Below are 17653 nucleotides of genomic sequence, written 5' to 3' on the forward strand. Positions count from 1 at the left end.
TAATGAATTTCAAAACCGATATGCCCAACTTGATGTTTCAATGCATCATATTCAACTACAGAGCTCGCTACTCTTCAGTCATATGAACTGAAACCTCCTTCAATAAAAATTTTCACCGTCAAAAGTTGCTAATGAAGACATTCTCCGGGCGCAAAGTGCCATTATAATGAAATGATGTCGTTAAGTACGCGCTCATAACTTTCTCACACTTCATTTATTGAGATTCTTCTGCAAGTTGATAACGATCTACCACCAAGCTTGCTGGTTACTTCGCACAGGCGGAGTGTGAGTTCCGAGGGCGGAAGTTTAGCATATTGGAGCGCGCTTACAAGTATTCTGCACACGTGCTCACTTTCATAATGCATGTTCACATGTTGGTTGATCTGTCACGAATCATGTTCGCCAACGGCAAGCACTTCTCCACGACATGAATCATCGTCGCGTTTCCTGGTGCTTTGAGATCCCTTTTCATTGTTTTGGATGTGTTCTTGCGAGTAAGTGTGTGCGTCGCCATGTGGTAACTGCACTTAGAACCTCTTAAACATTCGTGAGTAGATGCTCCTTCCGTCTCTTGTATCCCTAACTAACGAGCATTGTTTTAAATCTCATAAATCAAACCGTCATGATTTACGGGAAGATGGTTAAGAATCGCGCCATCCTGTTATCGCAAACATTCCCTACAAAATGTGCGTATTTCCGGAGTCCGTCATGAAGTAGGGGACATGTCATAATGGGCAAGGGGGACAGGGCGTTTAATCGATGTTAAACGTCTTGTTGGTCGCCACAATGTGCTTTTTTAAGGCATTGTTTTGCAGATAAGTATGGGTTACGCACAAGGCAAGATAAAAGCACTGCTCGTATGCTGTATTAAAAAAGGAGTCACCTTTCAATGTCAGAAAGATCATTTTCATGTAAGCACAATGGGTACGGTAATGCATTCTGTGCAATGAAAGGAAGATAACAAAGTGGAGTTCTTCCACATTATAAACCCTTCTCGTGGGTTGTGTCATGGCTGCACATTTGTTGGTTTTATTACGTAGCTGCTACATCCCAGCCCGGTTATTTTCACTCGGCTTTGCGTTTTTCTTACTTCTTGAGCATCATGAAAATGGCTGTCTGTAAGAACAAAGGAATACGGTTCTAGGTATGCGGTCTCCACTGGATTGAAGCAACCCGAAATGCCTTATTTGCGAGCTTTTGTTTAGGCACAAGGTTTAGGTCCAATAAACACTTCGTTCCCTGCACACGATGGGCAAGCGTAGAAGCAGCTTTTTGTTGCTATCGTCCTTAAACAATCGGGGCATATGTATTGGGTCGGCCGAGTGATGTTCAAGATCAAGGCGTTTCTTAGGTCCTTTTAGGGATGACGGCCTTGGAACGTAATGTGCTCGTAATAGTCCCATATTATTCATGGATCTTGAAGAGTACTATTAGGGAAGCAGCATTGTAGCCAGAACTCCTTTCCAATAGAATAGAAATGTGAAGACGTCCCGATGAGAAGGAGAGTGTTATAAGCTTGGTTATAAATTTCACTTATGGTTGACATAAATAACTAGCGTCAAACTTGCAATGTGAAATCGATAACACCTCCCAAGGAGGAAAACAGAAAGGTTCAACGAAAGCGTGTTTTTCCTTTCGCAAAAGTTATTGCCTACGTCATATTCTTGTACTGGGTGGAAAGTTTGCTTTCGTCTTTTGTATCGTACATTTTGTATCGAATTGAACACGCACACGCATGTCGATGTCAGAAAAAGGTGAGAAATAGCATATCGTGTAAACTAAATGCCCGTTGAGGCCTCCCTGTTTCCGCCCACCGGAAGGGTGTCAGAAGGGTGCGAAAGAAAAACTTTGAAGAGCTCACTTTTTGCGAAACGTGCCGATGTGAATGTTGTTGGGAGGTCTTTTTATTTTGCATTGTTGTTTTCTTGCATGTTGGTTGAACATTGAAGTCCAAGGCCTGCCGTCGACTGATAGGATGCGACAGTTATCCTCTTGGGAAGCATATCATGGCAATGATTGTGTTGAAACCGGGCATTCTTCAAGAAATGCCCAAGGCTCAAAGATATATTTGCTCTCTTTAAAGATGTTTTGATGCTTTCATGATGATTTAAAGTTTGCTCAGTAAACCTTGAGCTCCTGTTCCGAGTTCTTAACTTAATAGAAGATCTTCTTACTCCGAATAGTTCTTGATTGCATGAAGCGTCCCACGTACACATCCTTGAAGTATTTTTGATTTGTGTAGTTAAGAAGTAGGTTGGAGTTTCCCCGTTATTTGTAAAGAAAAATACAAGGATGGTTTTATGTTAATGAAGTTTCCGATGCTCATTCAATAATGAGCATAAAAAACTTGAACAATTCTGCTTGTTTAATATTAAACAGACAAGGTATTTAGCATTTAGTATTCACAGAACGGTCCATCGTTTTCTATTTAAGATAATTGATGATGCTGCCTGCGTTTGTCGCTCAGCTGGACGGCAAAAAAGCGTCGCTATTCGGTGACTTTAACCTTGTCGTTGAACGTTCAACACATTCGGCACGAACACATTTTACCAATTCATCGTTCACCGGTCGGCAAAATGGTTTGAGGTTGATAAATGACTCGATGCTTACGACCGCTGTGAGATATTGTTTCACATTTCTTTTCTATAGAACTCACCGTGGTGGTAAGAGCGCGTTTGAGCAGCTTCATCACCTTGTGAAGGACCTAAGGCGTGGGCACTATGTAACAGTGCACGTGTTAGTCCAAAAGGTCTCATTAGAGAGTGCGTCGTTCGGGGTGTAGGTAGCCTAATAAGGTGATTTTTCTAGCGCCTCTTGTCTTGAAAAGGCAGTTCAGAAGCGGAAAGGATGGTTCGAAGTATTTTGTTGATTTTCTTTTTTCTGCTTCCAGGAAGAGATAATGGAGGGAAATAATTGGGTAGTGAATGTATGTTGTATGCAATCATTAGGATAGTTGTGATGGATGATTGGCTGAGGATACGCTAATCACGAATGATTGTTCAGAAGAAGCTATTGTGCGTTGAGTAATGTTGGAACGAGATGAAATACGCTTGACAGGCACTTAAAAGAGCAAAAGTTTAAGCTTTGTGTTGCTACACCTTTTGGAAATCCCATCCAATGAAGTGGAAAGTAACTTACTTAGAGTTTGAAACGTTGTATAAAAGTTGCTAGATTATATGCTTGAATGACGGCCTTCACCTTCCACAATCCAACACTCCATCGAGGCTGCGAATAGACACCACGAGCTGCTGTTTGTTTTCATCAGCAATAGAATGTTGAACTTAAAAGTAGAGCAGTTAAGAAAAACAGAGCTCCCCCGCTTTCCAACAAGGGGGAATAAAACAAGCCCAGCTTACGCAGGGTCAAAAGTTGAAAGCATTTTGTGCCCTGAAAGAGACAAACAGTTAGCTTCCAGTTTAGGATGATTTCGTTTGTAGAATAACATCATCCGACGCTCCTGTAAGAAGGGAAAATGGAAAATAAACTCTCTTAACTCCCAGGATCATCTTACCACGAGGCAGGCGGAGAATTTGTCGTTCGGAGTGGTATTGTGTGCCATTTTTGTGGGGCATCACAAAAAAAGGAAGTTGTTGGGGGGTGATGTCAGCTGGTCTTTTGTTGTCATGTGTGCGTGCGTGTCCTCGTTCAGTTCCCGACAGTCCGTTTTTAAAGTGCTGTCAGCCATTAAGCTTCTCGACGCAGCGCAACTTCCCACCGTTCAGTCGGTGTAACTTTATTTGTAGTGAACTTTGGAAGAAATCAGCTTCCAGACAGAAAATATAAGGCCAACGGGCAGGCAGACTGGCAGATATTAAATTTCCACCGTACGTGCAAAGGTTGGGCAAAGTATTATTCCGCCATCATCACACAATCCACCTCTCATCGTTTATTCGCTGGGAGATTGGTATGTTTGGTGTGCTCACTTTGCTTTTATTACTCCCGGGATCACGATCGTCGAGGGAATGGAAAGAAACCCGAAAGATTCGCTCAAGTCTCGCTTTACGATGCTTCTCCTTCACCCCCATCCATTCCAGCTCCCAACGCTTCATTCATCACAATTTAAGTGTACTTTGGGGAGAGTATGGTTGCATTGTTTGGAGCGAGGGTTTATTGAACGAATCGTAGAAGGGCGCATGCTTTGAGGATGACGCGAAAACGTTACATCAACTAGTAGCAGCAGTATTATTCTTCCAAAACTTGTTTTCGTTGCTATGGCAACAGACTTTAAAATGTGTATCTTTCACCCTCAAAGCAACACTTCCTTAGCCAGGATTTAAAGTCAGATTAGCGGACGTTTCTCGACAACAGTGCATCCTTTCTTCTCACGGACTTTCTGAGGTTTTCTTTGGTTCACTAACATCTCACAGGAAGAAATATCTTGGATCGAACAGACCCTGCAGACAGCAGAGTCGTAAATTAATTCGTAAACTATGCTGTAATGATGAGACCGTTGCAGATTATCAGCATAATAACCATCGTAATGATGGATTTAAATATCGTCAACGTGATGCTGTGTAATTACTACTGCTGTTAATCATATTTATCTGTGCTTCGGAGAATCAGTGTGACGTTTGCCGTCCTATCCTTTGTAGATACAAATGAAATAGCCCTCATTGCTGTTGGTTGAATCAAAAGAGTGGAAGAAGCAACGAGACTTACCAATAAACTGCAAATTTAAAATGGCACTTAGTTCTTCGTTCTATGATCGATCGAAATTCGCGCAAAACTTTCCACAGTCCAATTAACTGCGACTCGATGTCGGTTTTTTTTACCGATAATTGAATGTGGTTTCGTTATCACTACACTGTCGGACACAAACCCTAAACAACGCAACAACCGACAGTAAAACTTCACGATATAGAAATTGACGTAAGAATCAGAATAGCAACACCATAAAATGTTCGTCACACGCTCCACTATTCACGTTGATGTCCGGAGCCAAACTGGAGTATATCAGGTTGAACGCGAAGCAAAAGTAAACCACTCGAAAAGAGGAGAGAGTTTTGCAAAAGTCTGCTTCGTGCTTCCCGAACGCGCTACTGACAGCATGGCGTTCGGATCGGAATCCGAAACAATTGACAGTCGGTATTTCCCCTTTCATAGCTTGAAGAGGAGAAAAATGGGGAAACATGATTTTATACCGGCTGTTGCTTGCAATACACGTGAGTGAATAGAGCGAGTACAGTAAAGTTGTGGTAGTGATAGGCTCTCACACTTTTGCAGGCGATACTACACGCTTTTCGACTTGGGGGTAAAAAGCTTTCCATTCAGAGTCGCTTTCTTCATCGTGTGTCGGTTGTAGGGGAGTAGGTCACTGGACAACGCTGAGAGGTTCGATGTTGTTGTTTTCTCATTTTCTTCATCACCAGCTACGTGTGTGTCGGTGAGCTTGCATCTTAACGGTGTACTCCCAGTGGATGGTGGGTCGAATGTCAAAAAATTTTTTGTTGGCAAAAGTAATGCAATGAACCGTGTGAATGTGAATGAACTCTGTTGATCGTCAGGTTAAGTGGACGATGCCCTGGATGATGGGATTCATTTGTTTTATTTTATTTAATAATGGACACATATACATCTATACGAGGCTATGGATGATGTTAGTTTTTATTGCTAGAAAGGCTGTAAGTTGAGACAAAACTTGTGAGAAGAACAAGTCTTTTCGAAATTCGAACTCAAAACGAGCTTATTTCTATCCGAACCCTAACAGGGTGAGTCGCCATAAATTCTTATTGACTTTCCTTAATGAAGGTCATTTCTATTAGTAACCTGTACCGAATTGGCTTGTTTATCGATAAGCATCCTTGTCGTAAAATTCCAACATAAGAACCTAACTAAAATCGGGTTCCATACAGAGTTTCCCTCGTCTTTCTTTTTTAAGATGGCCATCATTGTTTGTACCTTTGTTCAGCCAACGCTTTCAAGACGCCAACGAGAGCCCTTGGAGACTAGTGCATTCCAATCTCGAGATAAGCAGGAAGGTTTTGCTTTTACCCGGTTATGCTGTGTCAAACGTTTTTATGACAATCCGCTCATCAAAATCGTATCAGAGGGACAGTCTTTAGATGCTTACGATATTGAACAGTTGTCCATGTGTTTTTAAAACGTTTATTGTTTACTCTGCATTTCCGCCATATTTAGAGAGGTGTGAAAACGTTTGACTGCAAAATCTACCATTTCTCCGGTACATTGATTTTGAATAGCGCATCCAAAACAGACAGGTGATAAGATGACAAGCTCCTTGGAGAATTCTACCGTCCCAAGGGTGCACTTTAGCAATCATGGCGAATAGCACGACACGGGAGAAAACCGCTGTCGGAATGGTTTCACAGTCTCAACAGGACTGTTGAATGGATGTGACAGTTGTGGTTGATTCTGGAGCAAGAAAAAAACACATTCAAGCGATGAATGTACTATTTTTCACTGCAGGAGGAAAATAAACCCAACCCAAGAACTACCTTGTCACCGAGTAGCTTTAAAGATGAACGAAACGTTGAGCTTTTCGCAAGAATTCGCCATTGAGGATCAACAGACTGAATAATCGGAGTTCGGTGTGTCTGAGTGTTGTTCAGGAGAAGATACCGAGTAAAATCAAATACCACTCAGGCTCGCAATAGCACAGCAGGAATCAAATTTTGGTACTGGCAGTCAGCATAAACCGTTTCCGGGAAGTAAAAAACACATTCGAGCGCGTTCGGATGGAAGTGAGAAGGGTGAGAATGGCTGAAATGAAGGCCAAAGAGGAATGTATCTGTGAATAAGATATTTGAAGTGGTTGCTACGTACGGCTGATCAAAGAAATGTCTGCTCAGGACAGTGCACAAACCATCGGTCATAATTGAACAGGATTCACACCCGGCAGTTAAGCGCCGTGTGAGACGTTTCCTTGGAGGAGTTTTCAATCAAAATTCTATTGCTGTGTGCAAATAAAATGTCGGCTCTTTTAAGTGTTGTTCCACTTTTAATACATCACTTTGCGTGCGATCCTCGAGAAGTTCCCCAGAATAGTAATCATTGCAGCTGCATCCAAAGAATGTATCCTGCTCTGGTAGATGAAAACATCACACTAGAGAATATACTTTTTTGAGAACGAGAACAATTCTCGAAAGATATTAATCGAGAAAACAAAGTCCCGTCAAGAGTGTTGCTTGACTAGTTCACTAAGCTTAACGTATTGTGGTGGCATTTTTTGCTATCGTATTCTTCTGTTTCAATGAGAGCTGAACATTCTGCCAGTAACGTCCAAGCGTTGATCCAAGAAATAATGGTGTCTTCCTGGTTTCCGGCAAGAATGTTCCATTCGTTGTTTTTCGGCCATTTTTTATTCGGTTGAGATCGTCTCTTGTTGTTGTGTTGGCATTCACAGGAAGCATGTTTGTTTATTGTTTTGAAAGCGCGTGTATGTGTGTGTCGGAACGTGTTGCGTCCTAGTGAACTGATTTTTCTCCCCGAGGGAAGACGTGTCGTGCCGGTGTCATCGGGACAGATTTTAGTGTGAAGATTTTCGTAACTCAAGAAGCTCGCGTGGTGGTGTGAGCTTCGGTGACCAACACGTAGCCTTTTCACACGCCGTACCGGCACGTTTTCCCGCACGCAGACGTGGCCAGCGTCACGAAATCACAATCGGAAATGGAAATATTTGTCGAAAGACAAAAGCCGTTCCAAGCCCCGCGGGTGGAGTGAGGGCAAAGAAACAATAGAACACCGGGCTTTTGAGATGGCAACACATGAACGTCAGGCACAAAGCAGGAACGCAGAAAATGCGAGAAAGGTTTAAACATCGTGTTTGTTCCGAAGCGTAAATTTGCATAATAACGTACGAAGGGAGAATGTGTATTTTATTCATGATTTATAAAAAGAATGTGGGAAAGCGGTCATAATATCGAAGTACGTTTGAGTGTGTGAATACTTTTTTCGGTATTTTTGCAACTGAAATTGTGAACGTACGATGCAAAGCAAGCGTTAAGGTTTAACATCATTTGAAGCGAGAAAAACAATCCACAATGAGCACAACAGAATGCACGAAACAATCAATTTGAAGCTCGTTCCGTGTGCCGTGCTGTGGCTTGTGAGCTTGTGTACTCAACGTTGATGCCGAGTGTAGAATGAGCTGCTCAAAGAGGGATAGGAACTAGGGAACGGAAAACGGACATCCCAACACATTGGACGCAGTGTTTCGTGGCTAACGAATGTATGTTTTGCGGATTGGGTGTTTACCATTCGTTAACGGTAGGATGGCGAAACACGATTTTAATCACTCGGTTGTGTTAAGCCAAGTTATAGAAACGGGCTTTCTATAATAAAGAAAGGGTTGATGAGAAGGTTATTTATTTGTATAATATTTTTAAAGCGAAGTTTCAATCTTTTCCTTGAAACGAAGTGGAAAACTTGTTATTTTTCCATTGGCTGTTCAGGTCTGCTTGTCGTCTAGTTTAGATGCCGATAAAAGTTTTGAGGAGTTTCAGGCTGCAACGTATTGTGAGTATCTTTGTCTAATGTTATAAACCAAACAACGGCACATAGTATCATTGTTTCGAGCCTTGTAAATAACGTGCCGCCGAAAATGTCCAACAACCGTGACGCAAACACAATTTCGATTTGCAAGCTGGCTTCAATAAGCCTTCTGCGAAATAAAAATTGACAAATCCGGCCCAAACCTTCCAGCTAGCGCATGATTTGCGAATACCAGCCCAAACACGGTGCAAAGAAATTCAATTTCAAACCAGTATTACTGTGAAAATAAGATTACCGCCCGGCTGCTACCATTCGCTCGTCCATGAAGGAATCATGTGCAGCACGAGAAGGCAGTCGTCACAAGCCTTCTGCTTTCGCAAAATGGAACTGACAGGAAGCATGGTTAAGGATGTCAAGAACGAAAACGTGACAATTCTATTTCTTTCCACTTCACGTCACAGCTGATCCTGCTGCTCGAGGGCGATGCGATGCGGGAGAGTTGGATGGAGAGCGGAAGCCAGCTTTCTGTTTTGGCGCTTATTTTGGTTTCATATTGCATTTGGCTCAACAAATGACTGTCGGCTCAATCACCATACTAAACCAGTATTCTATCATTCCCAAATTTTCACCTCCTGGTTCAACTGGTTCAAGTGTATCTGGTTTCTTGCTTTTTTTCGAGACACAAAGTCGCTTTGAATGCTTGTTGTTGTGCTTGGTTTTGGATGTTGTTGCTCAGCCATTGTGTGTATTGGCACTATTTTTCATGGACCATACTCGGTCGAGTACAATGACTTTGAAACACCAGGCGTCTCCATCAGATTTCAAATGCTATGCGACTTCATCAAACACCAGGCGTCTCCATCGAAGTGCAAACATTAGGCTCCATCAAGCATCATACACTAGGTGTCTCCGTCAAGCGGGTCTAAACCTCCCGTTTCTCCATCTAGCCGTGATAAACGCCCTGTGACTTTTGACAGGTTGTGAAATTGGAATGCATAATGGGCCTATCACGTTGGTTAGCAGATCAAACACTAGCAAGGACATTGTATATATTTTTTGTGCTAGTATTCAAAATGCTTGGAACGCGTTTGTATTCGTTTTTCGCGGTTCTATGGAAGTTTTTTTGCTACAGGAACGCAAAATGTTATACAAAATTATTGTTAAACAAGAAATAAATTGGCAATTCTTGGTGCACGAGTACGAAAGCAAATGTACTTTATATTAACCATTACAGTACAACGTGTGGTGGTTTGATCAATATTTGGATTTCATTTCAACAGCCGTATGAACGGCCGAGCAAAACTTTTACGCTACTCTTCAACCTATGGCACCGGCCCGAATCGAATCCTTTACCATCTGTTGACCCTCCAAGTCAAACATCGGTGCTTGCTTGGCAATGAACAGGCGAACCTCGCAAAGGTGGAAACCCACAAAATCAGCCCAATGTGAGACTGTGCTGCAACGGGGCTAATAGACGTTTCATTACCAAACGCCAATGCGTTGGCATTCGGTTCATTTCCCCGTCATTTACAATCTTACGCTTTCGAGCATGAAGTGGTCTCGCACGGTTCACATCGGTTGCATTAGGTGGTCGCCATTTTCCCCCGTGGTAATATGTGTAACGAAGCCGCTGTGGTGCGATTATGCTCTGTTCCGTTTTTGCTGTTCGTATGGATTCTTTCGTTTTGTGCTGAATTTTTACTTACAAACACATAGAACGGTGAAGCTTGAACCTCGGTAAATGGACACACTGTGCCCGAACGTCCAGCGTAACATATGCTACCGTTGTGGACTGGTGTTGCGAGAGAAAAACTAGCTGATATAGCATGATACTGCGTACGGTTCAGCAGACGAAACGATCCACAAACGATAACACGCAATCTCGACGCACTCCGACGACGAATTGGAGCGGGCGTGTAGAAACGGCAGCCGGCAATAATCGTAAAATTTTATTATTCGAGTTTTGCGCGAAACCCATATAATGCCTTTATTCGTTTTGTGCTTAGGAAGGGTCGTCGAGCGGAGGGTGAGATTTTTTTCCGGTGAGCCACATCGAAGGAAAAGCAATGCGTATCGTGGTGTCAGCTGGCTCGATGCGTACAGATACCAGCTTCCCTCTCGGTGCATTAATGTCGAAATATATCCCATGAGTACGGCAGCCACACTATGCGTGTGTAGGTTTTTTTGTTGCAACATATGATGTTTTGGTTCAAAATGGGACAAAACACAACCAACCAGAGTAGTTACATCGGGTGGGAAATTTCAACTCAACGCAGCTGCAGGTTGATTAACCAGGACTAAATGTGATAACTTTTCTGCGGTTACGTTCTGCACATCCACATTGTTGAGTTTTGTGAGCGGCGCATGAAATCAAATGTGTGCATTGTATGGCGAAAGTTTTTAAATGGAAAAGCGTTCCTCAAGCGCGCAAACACGGCTCCGGTAAGGGATGGGAACTTATGCTGCCAATTGAAGTTTTGCTGAAAATAATTGCTATCCAGACGGAACGGAGGATGAGCAGCAAGCTCGCAAAAGTTTCGTCGATATTTTCTGCTAACTTTACAGGTGCATGGAAGCTTGTTACTATGCAAAATTTGTTCTGAAAAAAACGAGCGTGGAAAACGGGGATCAACCTTGTTAGATGCATGGTTTCAATTGAAGTAAAATGTTAAACAGAAGAGAAAAGTTAAAAAAGTGTTGATTATGAATGACAATGTGATGTGAAAGAGGAAAAAAGTTAAATAAGTATGTTAATTATATTTATCAAGTGCAAGTGTTTATCAAGGGCAAGTGTTTTGAAATATTTTGCAAGATTGATTGTTTTAAAGATCAGTGTTTCAGGATACGATAAAGAAATTTTATAACTGTAACAACTCTCAACAATCTGGAAGAATTCGAGGATGCTCCGCTAAATCATAATCCTGGAAGATTTATTGTCAACCAATTGGAAATTCTCTTTCAGAAAATTCTGGTGGAACATTGGTTTTTTTCTCTTACCTTCAATGGCTGAGTCGCGGACATGCTGGATGTTGGATTTAGGCCATAGAAAACTAATTATATTTTACCCACAACTGGTCAGCTGACAAGGCATTAGAAAATGTAAGAGCAAGCAGCAACACAATAAATGAAAGCCAAAGAAGGAAAACCCCGAAGCGGAAAAAATGGTCACCACGGTTAAATTCGTTATTCTTTCGGATAAGCTTCCCCATCCCCGGGAGGGACATTTTAATTGTGGGCCACCCCGTAAAGTGGGTGGTTGGCACCGTCTCGTAATAGATGATGGCATACCACCTCTTACACTTCTTGAATTCGAAGGGGAAACGGGTCGGGGAAGAGTGGAAAATGGGAGGTGGGTTCGAAAAAGGTTTATAATTTATTATTGCAGAGACAACAGGGCACAAATCTGAACAGCGCTTAATTACGACCATGTTGTTATGATCGTGTTTTTTCAGAGCTTTTAATGGGTACCAAACTGTGGCGTAATCGGTCCATTTATGGTGCTTGGAGAGTAGGAATGGCCTCGTTTTTAAACCGTATGACGAAAGAGTAGCTGCCGTACAGAAGGATAGACGTATTTCACACAACATAAAGAGTTTCCTCTTTCCGCAACAACAAAAATGGATTCCAATGAAGTGCTAATGAGGGTTGAAACACTTTTTTAAATTACGATTTACTTGACCCGAATTTTCCAGTTTTTCTTCTACCTTAAAGAGTCCAAAAGCTAAGCTAGATTAAAATTGAATTGGTTTGAGTAAAAATCCTCCCATTCAAACAAACGAGTTATTATATTCAAGAAATCAAGTCCTTTGAACAGTTTATTACCACTTCACTTGATAATAAATCAATATCTTTGCGTCACGTGCGAGAAACGGGAAACCAAAACGGTCCTCACAGCGCACAGGTTAGGAGTTTTTAAGAGCAAAACGTTGACTATCGTGTTATCGAATGGAGCACCACGGAACATCACGGTTGTGCCTTGAGTGGGTGCTTAGCATGTCGGCATAATAGCAGCAAATGGCGTAGTCCACAAAGGTAAATGGAAATACAAGTCGATTTGAGTGGTGCTGGACAAGCATCTTATAATGGGTGTAATACCTGTACGTCAGCAACGGAAGCAAAGTCCGCATTAGCTACCGTCCAGTTCCGGATCAATATGTCAGTGAGTGTGCTTCAAGTTAAGCAGGGCCTGCGTGTGTACTGGAGTATCGTTAACGTTCATTATCTAATGAAAAGCTCTGTGAATCATGCTGTATTTACTCTTTTTGCTGAGTAGCGACTTAACCTAGTTAAGCAATTTTTCTTGCATAAGTTATCGCACGCACGTCGGATCAGGACTTCAAACTAATTGCAATAAAAATAGCTTTTCGGTATTGAAATAGATAAGAGACAAGTTGCGCTTCTCGCTCAAAGTGTTATCTAAATTGAGTTAGTTCCCGTCCCACTGTTCCCTTTCCCCCCAGCGCAACTTCTTTCCGGAGCACATTAACAATTTCTTTTCCAAATGTAAACAGCGCGCGGTCTCGGATCGATACTTACCATTTCACTGAAGCGCCGAATGGAATTGTGGCTTGTTGTGACATTCGTTTCCGGTCGTACAGGTGAAATGTATCGATAAGTGAACGATTCACAAGTAATCGTCGGCATCAAATGCCTGATGCAGGGCACAAGGAGACACACATCTGAATAGCAAATCACTTCCACATATCTGGAGATTTTGTTTTTTCAGTCAAACCCGAACCTCAGTGGAATGTTTGAGTTTTCGGGAGAAGTGAATGTGCTTTTGTGGTTGCCAACGTCAAACCGCTTCGTTTGGAGAGCGGAAATTAATTTCTACGAATCGTCGACATGTACCCGACGACGGCGTTGTTTACGCTTCCAACATGTCTTTGTGTGTGTGTGCGTGTGTGTTGGAAATGCGGTAAACGACCCCTCACGGAGCAGAGATGAATGTTCTTTTCTTGTACATGCTAGCTATAAAAAATGCATGATGTATATGTGTTTCCGTGATTCAGGTGAAATTTGTTTCATTGAGATGTCGATGTATTAACAGTTTTCATCTCAAACATTGTACCAATGTTTCAAATATTTGCACTAAAAGCTTCTTTGTATGTGAATGTAAAAAGTCGTAATGATTTGTCGTAAGAAATTCGTTTCCCGTCTTGCGATTTACGAACCCACACAAATTTCAACTCCACTTCACTGTGACCAAGGACAATATAAACTCTACCGTTGTGTCGAAATGTAATGAGGCGAATGAATCGTTCGTCCCGTTCGGTTCAGTTAAGTTAATTCACTTGTTACTTTGCCGAGAGTTGAGACCACGTTTTCCTTTGGTTTTTCCCTAAACCTTTCCCAAGAACGGGAATGTGGGTTGAGCTTTTACATCCTTTGCTACTGGGTGTGCTTCTCGAAGAACATCACCCGGAAGTAGTTTGCGAATTGAAGCCTTTTGTAGCAATAGCAGAAGCACGAATTCAATCGGTTGTTTGTGCTACCTTCGCTTCCCTTTCAAAAAGGGTTCTGGCTCGGAAATGAACGAATCTGGCTGTGAAGCACAAATAATTGCCTCGAAACGGTTGCTTTCGTTGAGTGTAATGATACGACGGAGGGCTTGGCACAAAGACGAAGACTTTATTCGTTGAAAGTCACGTTCAAGGCACGACAAACGGCAATGATCCATTACTGGAGTCGAAGTACCGGAAGTGGCAGCTCTCGTAGGCTGGTTTTTCGGAGTGTGGTGGTAAAATAAATCCGGAAGACGTGCCGGAATGCGTTTCCGTCTTTGGTACATTTTTTTGGCACATGGTATACTTGAAAATGCGTGACGGTTGCATAAGAAAATGGGTATCACGTTACCTTTCCATTGTTGGAGCATCTGACGCTTTAAGACAAGTTTGTTTGAAAAGTATCGATTTCCTACCATTGTTCTCTGCTTTGTAATAGAATGAAGAGAAATGAATTTATGTGAGAGTGACATTAAACCAGAAAAAAGTTAATATTTTACGTCAAGTAGCAACACGTGACAAGCACATTTAAAATTCTAAAGTCCACAATGAGAATGTTCTTCTTCCTTTTTTCCCTCTTCTGAACACTGTGTCAGCGTTCGTACCAGACATATCTCCCTATGACCTGAACGATGAGCAGAAAGCATTCCAACTTTTTGTTACAACTGCACATTTGTGATGAAGTACAGATTGAATTTATGATGGGCCAGGTAGGAAACTTTGACTTCCCAAACTTTTGCTGCGGGTTATCGTGACTTCTCCGGTCACGGAATCGTGACTTCTCCGGTAAGGTTGATGCTGTGCGATGATGAAAATTAATAACCAAAGTTTCGTTGTTGATGATGGACGCGATATATTCATAACTCGCCGTTGATGGTAGATTGATAATAAATTTAAAACCGTGAACTTTTGCATGCTTATTACAGCAAATCATTTACGAGTATACGATCTGTGTTTTTACAGGAGAGTACTTGCTACGAGGCTTTTCCGTTATCTTGAGCATTCATTAGAAGTCACGCCAAGTCAGTTACTGATGCGGAAGCTAATTGAGCATAATTCAATCAATGCAAAATTTGCTCCAAGCGAAGAGTAAATCGGTGTTACACGTCCGATTGCCATATTGACTACTCATTGCAGCATTGACTTTTTGGCTTGCTGTATATCGGTATAGCATACCGAATGACATACTTCAAGAATGTATCCTGTTTTCAAACTCTGTTCATTTAATTCCGCTTTTTAATGTTTAATAATATGTTTTATTTTTAAGTAATATCCATAGGTAAATAGGTCGACTCTATCCTTTTTGTCTGTTGTTTGTCTCGTCTGTTTTTAGACTGTTTAGCTTATGTTTATACCTTAAACTACCTAACGTGATCCACTCCCAAAACCTCTTTGGAATGTTGCTTCTTTCGCCAACCGGTAATAATCTCCTGCACCTCATCCAAACTTCGTCCCTTGGTTTCGGGAATGTACAGAAACACGAACAAAAACGTAAGCCCAGTGCTGACGGTAAACACCCAGAACGGCAGATACGCCCCAACATTGTCAAGCGCGACTTGAAACAACTTCACCACGGCAAAGATGACGGTCCCACTCAGAATGCCAAACAGGGCGTTGGCGTACGCACGGATGTTTTTGGGAAATATTTCACTCAGAATCGCAAATGGAATAGTGGCCAGCCCGAATGCGTACGATACGACGAATAGCAAAAGTCCAACGAACGAAACCCACCCGAAGCGGGCCACATCTACAGCCACCGCGTCCAGCGTAAAATAGACAGCTCCTAGCAGCAGTCCCAGGAAACTACCAGCCCCGGACCAAAGTAATAATGGACGGCGGCCAACTCGATCGACCAGAAACACCGGAAGCACCACGGTAACCATTTGGACTGCACCGAGCACGATGGACATTTCGGCATCGGTGAGATCGCTAGAAATTTGGGAGAAAATGGTCTGTGCGTAGCTGAGAATGGCCTGCATTCCGGACATCTGTACACCGACGGCAAGTATCAGCACTATGATGAGGTTGTTGCGATAAGCCGGCTGAAAGAGTTCCTTCGCCGAACCACGCTCGCTTACCGTTCGTTCGATGGATTTTCGTGTACAGTTTAGTTCCTCCTCGACGGCTGTGCTTCTTCGAAACCATTGCAGACTTTCGCGCGCTTGGTCGGTGCATCCCTTACCGAGAAGATAATGTGGTGATTCCGGGATCCATGCAAAGGTGCAGAGAAATAGAACCGGGCCGAGCATCGAAAGCCAAGCAAGTGCCTCGAAGCTAACGTACGGCCCGACGGAGTATTCGAAGAGAATGCCCAGCTTGGCCATTACCGTGATGAGTGAAGCTGCTGAACCGCGCACCCCGTCCGAGCTGATCTCGCCAATGTAGATAGGAACAATGCCGTACGCAACACCGTACGAAACACCAAACAGGAAGCGGGCGATGTAGAGGAATACTGACGTTCGCGCTAATGCGATCATAATCCATCCGGCAATCACCGGAAGAGCGCTTGCGATAAATGGCCACTTGCGACCCAGCCGGTCGATGGTGAGTCCTGCCAGAACCATACCGAAGATACCTCCGATGGCTTGTATTGACACGATCCAGGAACCGGCATTAGCCGTAATCGATACCGGAGGGTTTGGTTCCGTCAAAAGCTTCGGTAGGGCCGGTGAGGACCATGCGTTGGTGCACACGACCATGAAGATACACAGAGTTGCTGCAGAAGAAGAGCAACCGAAAAGGTAAACACTAATTAGAAAGGAACTCGCACAAAAACTCGATTGAAAGAATGGAAAATGGTAGCTGTACTGCCAACTTACCGGATAGTGATGCTAAATACTCATTTCTGTATCTCAAAAACCGCACGGTCCACGTTGAAGTTGTCATGGCGTCGAGCTAGGATGAAATGAAGCGCACTCTACTCGAACGGCATTTCGAGTGCGAAATGACGTTTAGCCAAACAAAAACACAACCTAGCTGTGTTGGAGTGTACCGTATCATTAGGCATTATATGTCCAGATAATGAGAAGTTTATTACCTAGAATGTTAGTGTTTGGAGGGAGTAGACATACGGAGGCGTAAGAGTGAGTGGGAATGGTCAACATGATAACGATAAGTGAGATGGTTATTGGCGAAATAATTGCTAGCGTAAAAGTAAGTATGCGTCTCAGTGTCGATTAGATTGTTGTCATAGGTCTTCCCGCGCGAATGTTTGTTCGGCGTTCACAAGCACTTGGTTAGAAGTGAGCGTAACAGCTGGGAACGTCTCAAGATTAGTGAGGACTTTGGTATGTAAAGCGTGCGAATTTTAATCTTGAAGAAGGTTATTACTCCCCCTTAAACCTTGGGGGCAAGGATTGGAAGAGATTAGATAACAATATCGCTTAAAAGGTAATTTTGATGTTTTTGTTTTGGATTTTCGCTCATATCGGTAATGATCATGGCATTCTCATTAAAGTTGAGAAGATGTTTAACTGAGACAACGTTTGTAATCAATCAAACAGATAGTGTTGTAAAGTTTATCCACCGAACGAGATGTTTCGATTCCCATTCTGGATGATCATCCCGTGGAAAAATCGGAGCACGCAATGTTTACCATAAACCGTACATTATGCCCCACACTTCGGCGCAGCTGTGTACATCAAGAATTCCATAAAAAGACAACTATCCGAGCGGAAACTATCATTTTGTCGAACAAT

At 42.6% G+C, this 17653-nt stretch overlaps 2 protein-coding genes across 3 annotated transcripts in view; both read right to left on the reverse strand.

Annotated features, from left to right (window-relative positions):
* Positions 1-17653, reverse strand: part of LOC118514144 — a 182098-nt gene that overhangs the window by 31318 nt on the left and 133127 nt on the right. The window contains exon 1 of one of the 2 annotated variants that reach the window (XR_004906576.1): positions 4660-4930. The exons of the other annotated variant lie outside the window; for it this stretch is intronic. The gene's annotated coding sequence lies outside the window, so the exon portion shown is untranslated. Of the gene's footprint in view, positions 1-4659; positions 4931-17653 lie in introns of those variants that run through there. 2 annotated transcript variants of the gene reach the window in all.
* LOC118514146 (facilitated trehalose transporter Tret1-like) lies at positions 15195-16930 on the reverse strand. The gene is made up of 2 exons (XM_036060758.1): positions 16775-16930; positions 15195-16671 (listed from the first exon to the last, which is right to left on the reverse strand). The coding sequence occupies exons 1-2, from the start codon at positions 16839-16841 to the stop codon at positions 15317-15319; spliced, it is 1422 nt and encodes a 473-aa protein (XP_035916651.1). The 5' UTR covers positions 16842-16930; the 3' UTR covers positions 15195-15316.

Source organism: Anopheles stephensi, chromosome 3 (genome assembly GCF_013141755.1).
Source record: "Anopheles stephensi strain Indian chromosome 3, UCI_ANSTEP_V1.0, whole genome shotgun sequence".
In the NCBI taxonomy this organism is placed as follows: Eukaryota; Metazoa; Arthropoda; class Insecta; order Diptera; family Culicidae; genus Anopheles; species Anopheles stephensi.

Coding starts and splice junctions, on each gene's coding strand:
- LOC118514146 (XM_036060758.1), bottom strand. CDS start 16,841: ATGACAACTTCAACGTGGACCGTGCGGTTTTTGAGATACAGAAATGAG. Junction 16,672..16,774: donor GTATTTAGCATCACTATCCG/GTAAGTTGGCAG, acceptor CTTCTTCTGCAG/CAACTCTGTGTATCTTCATG.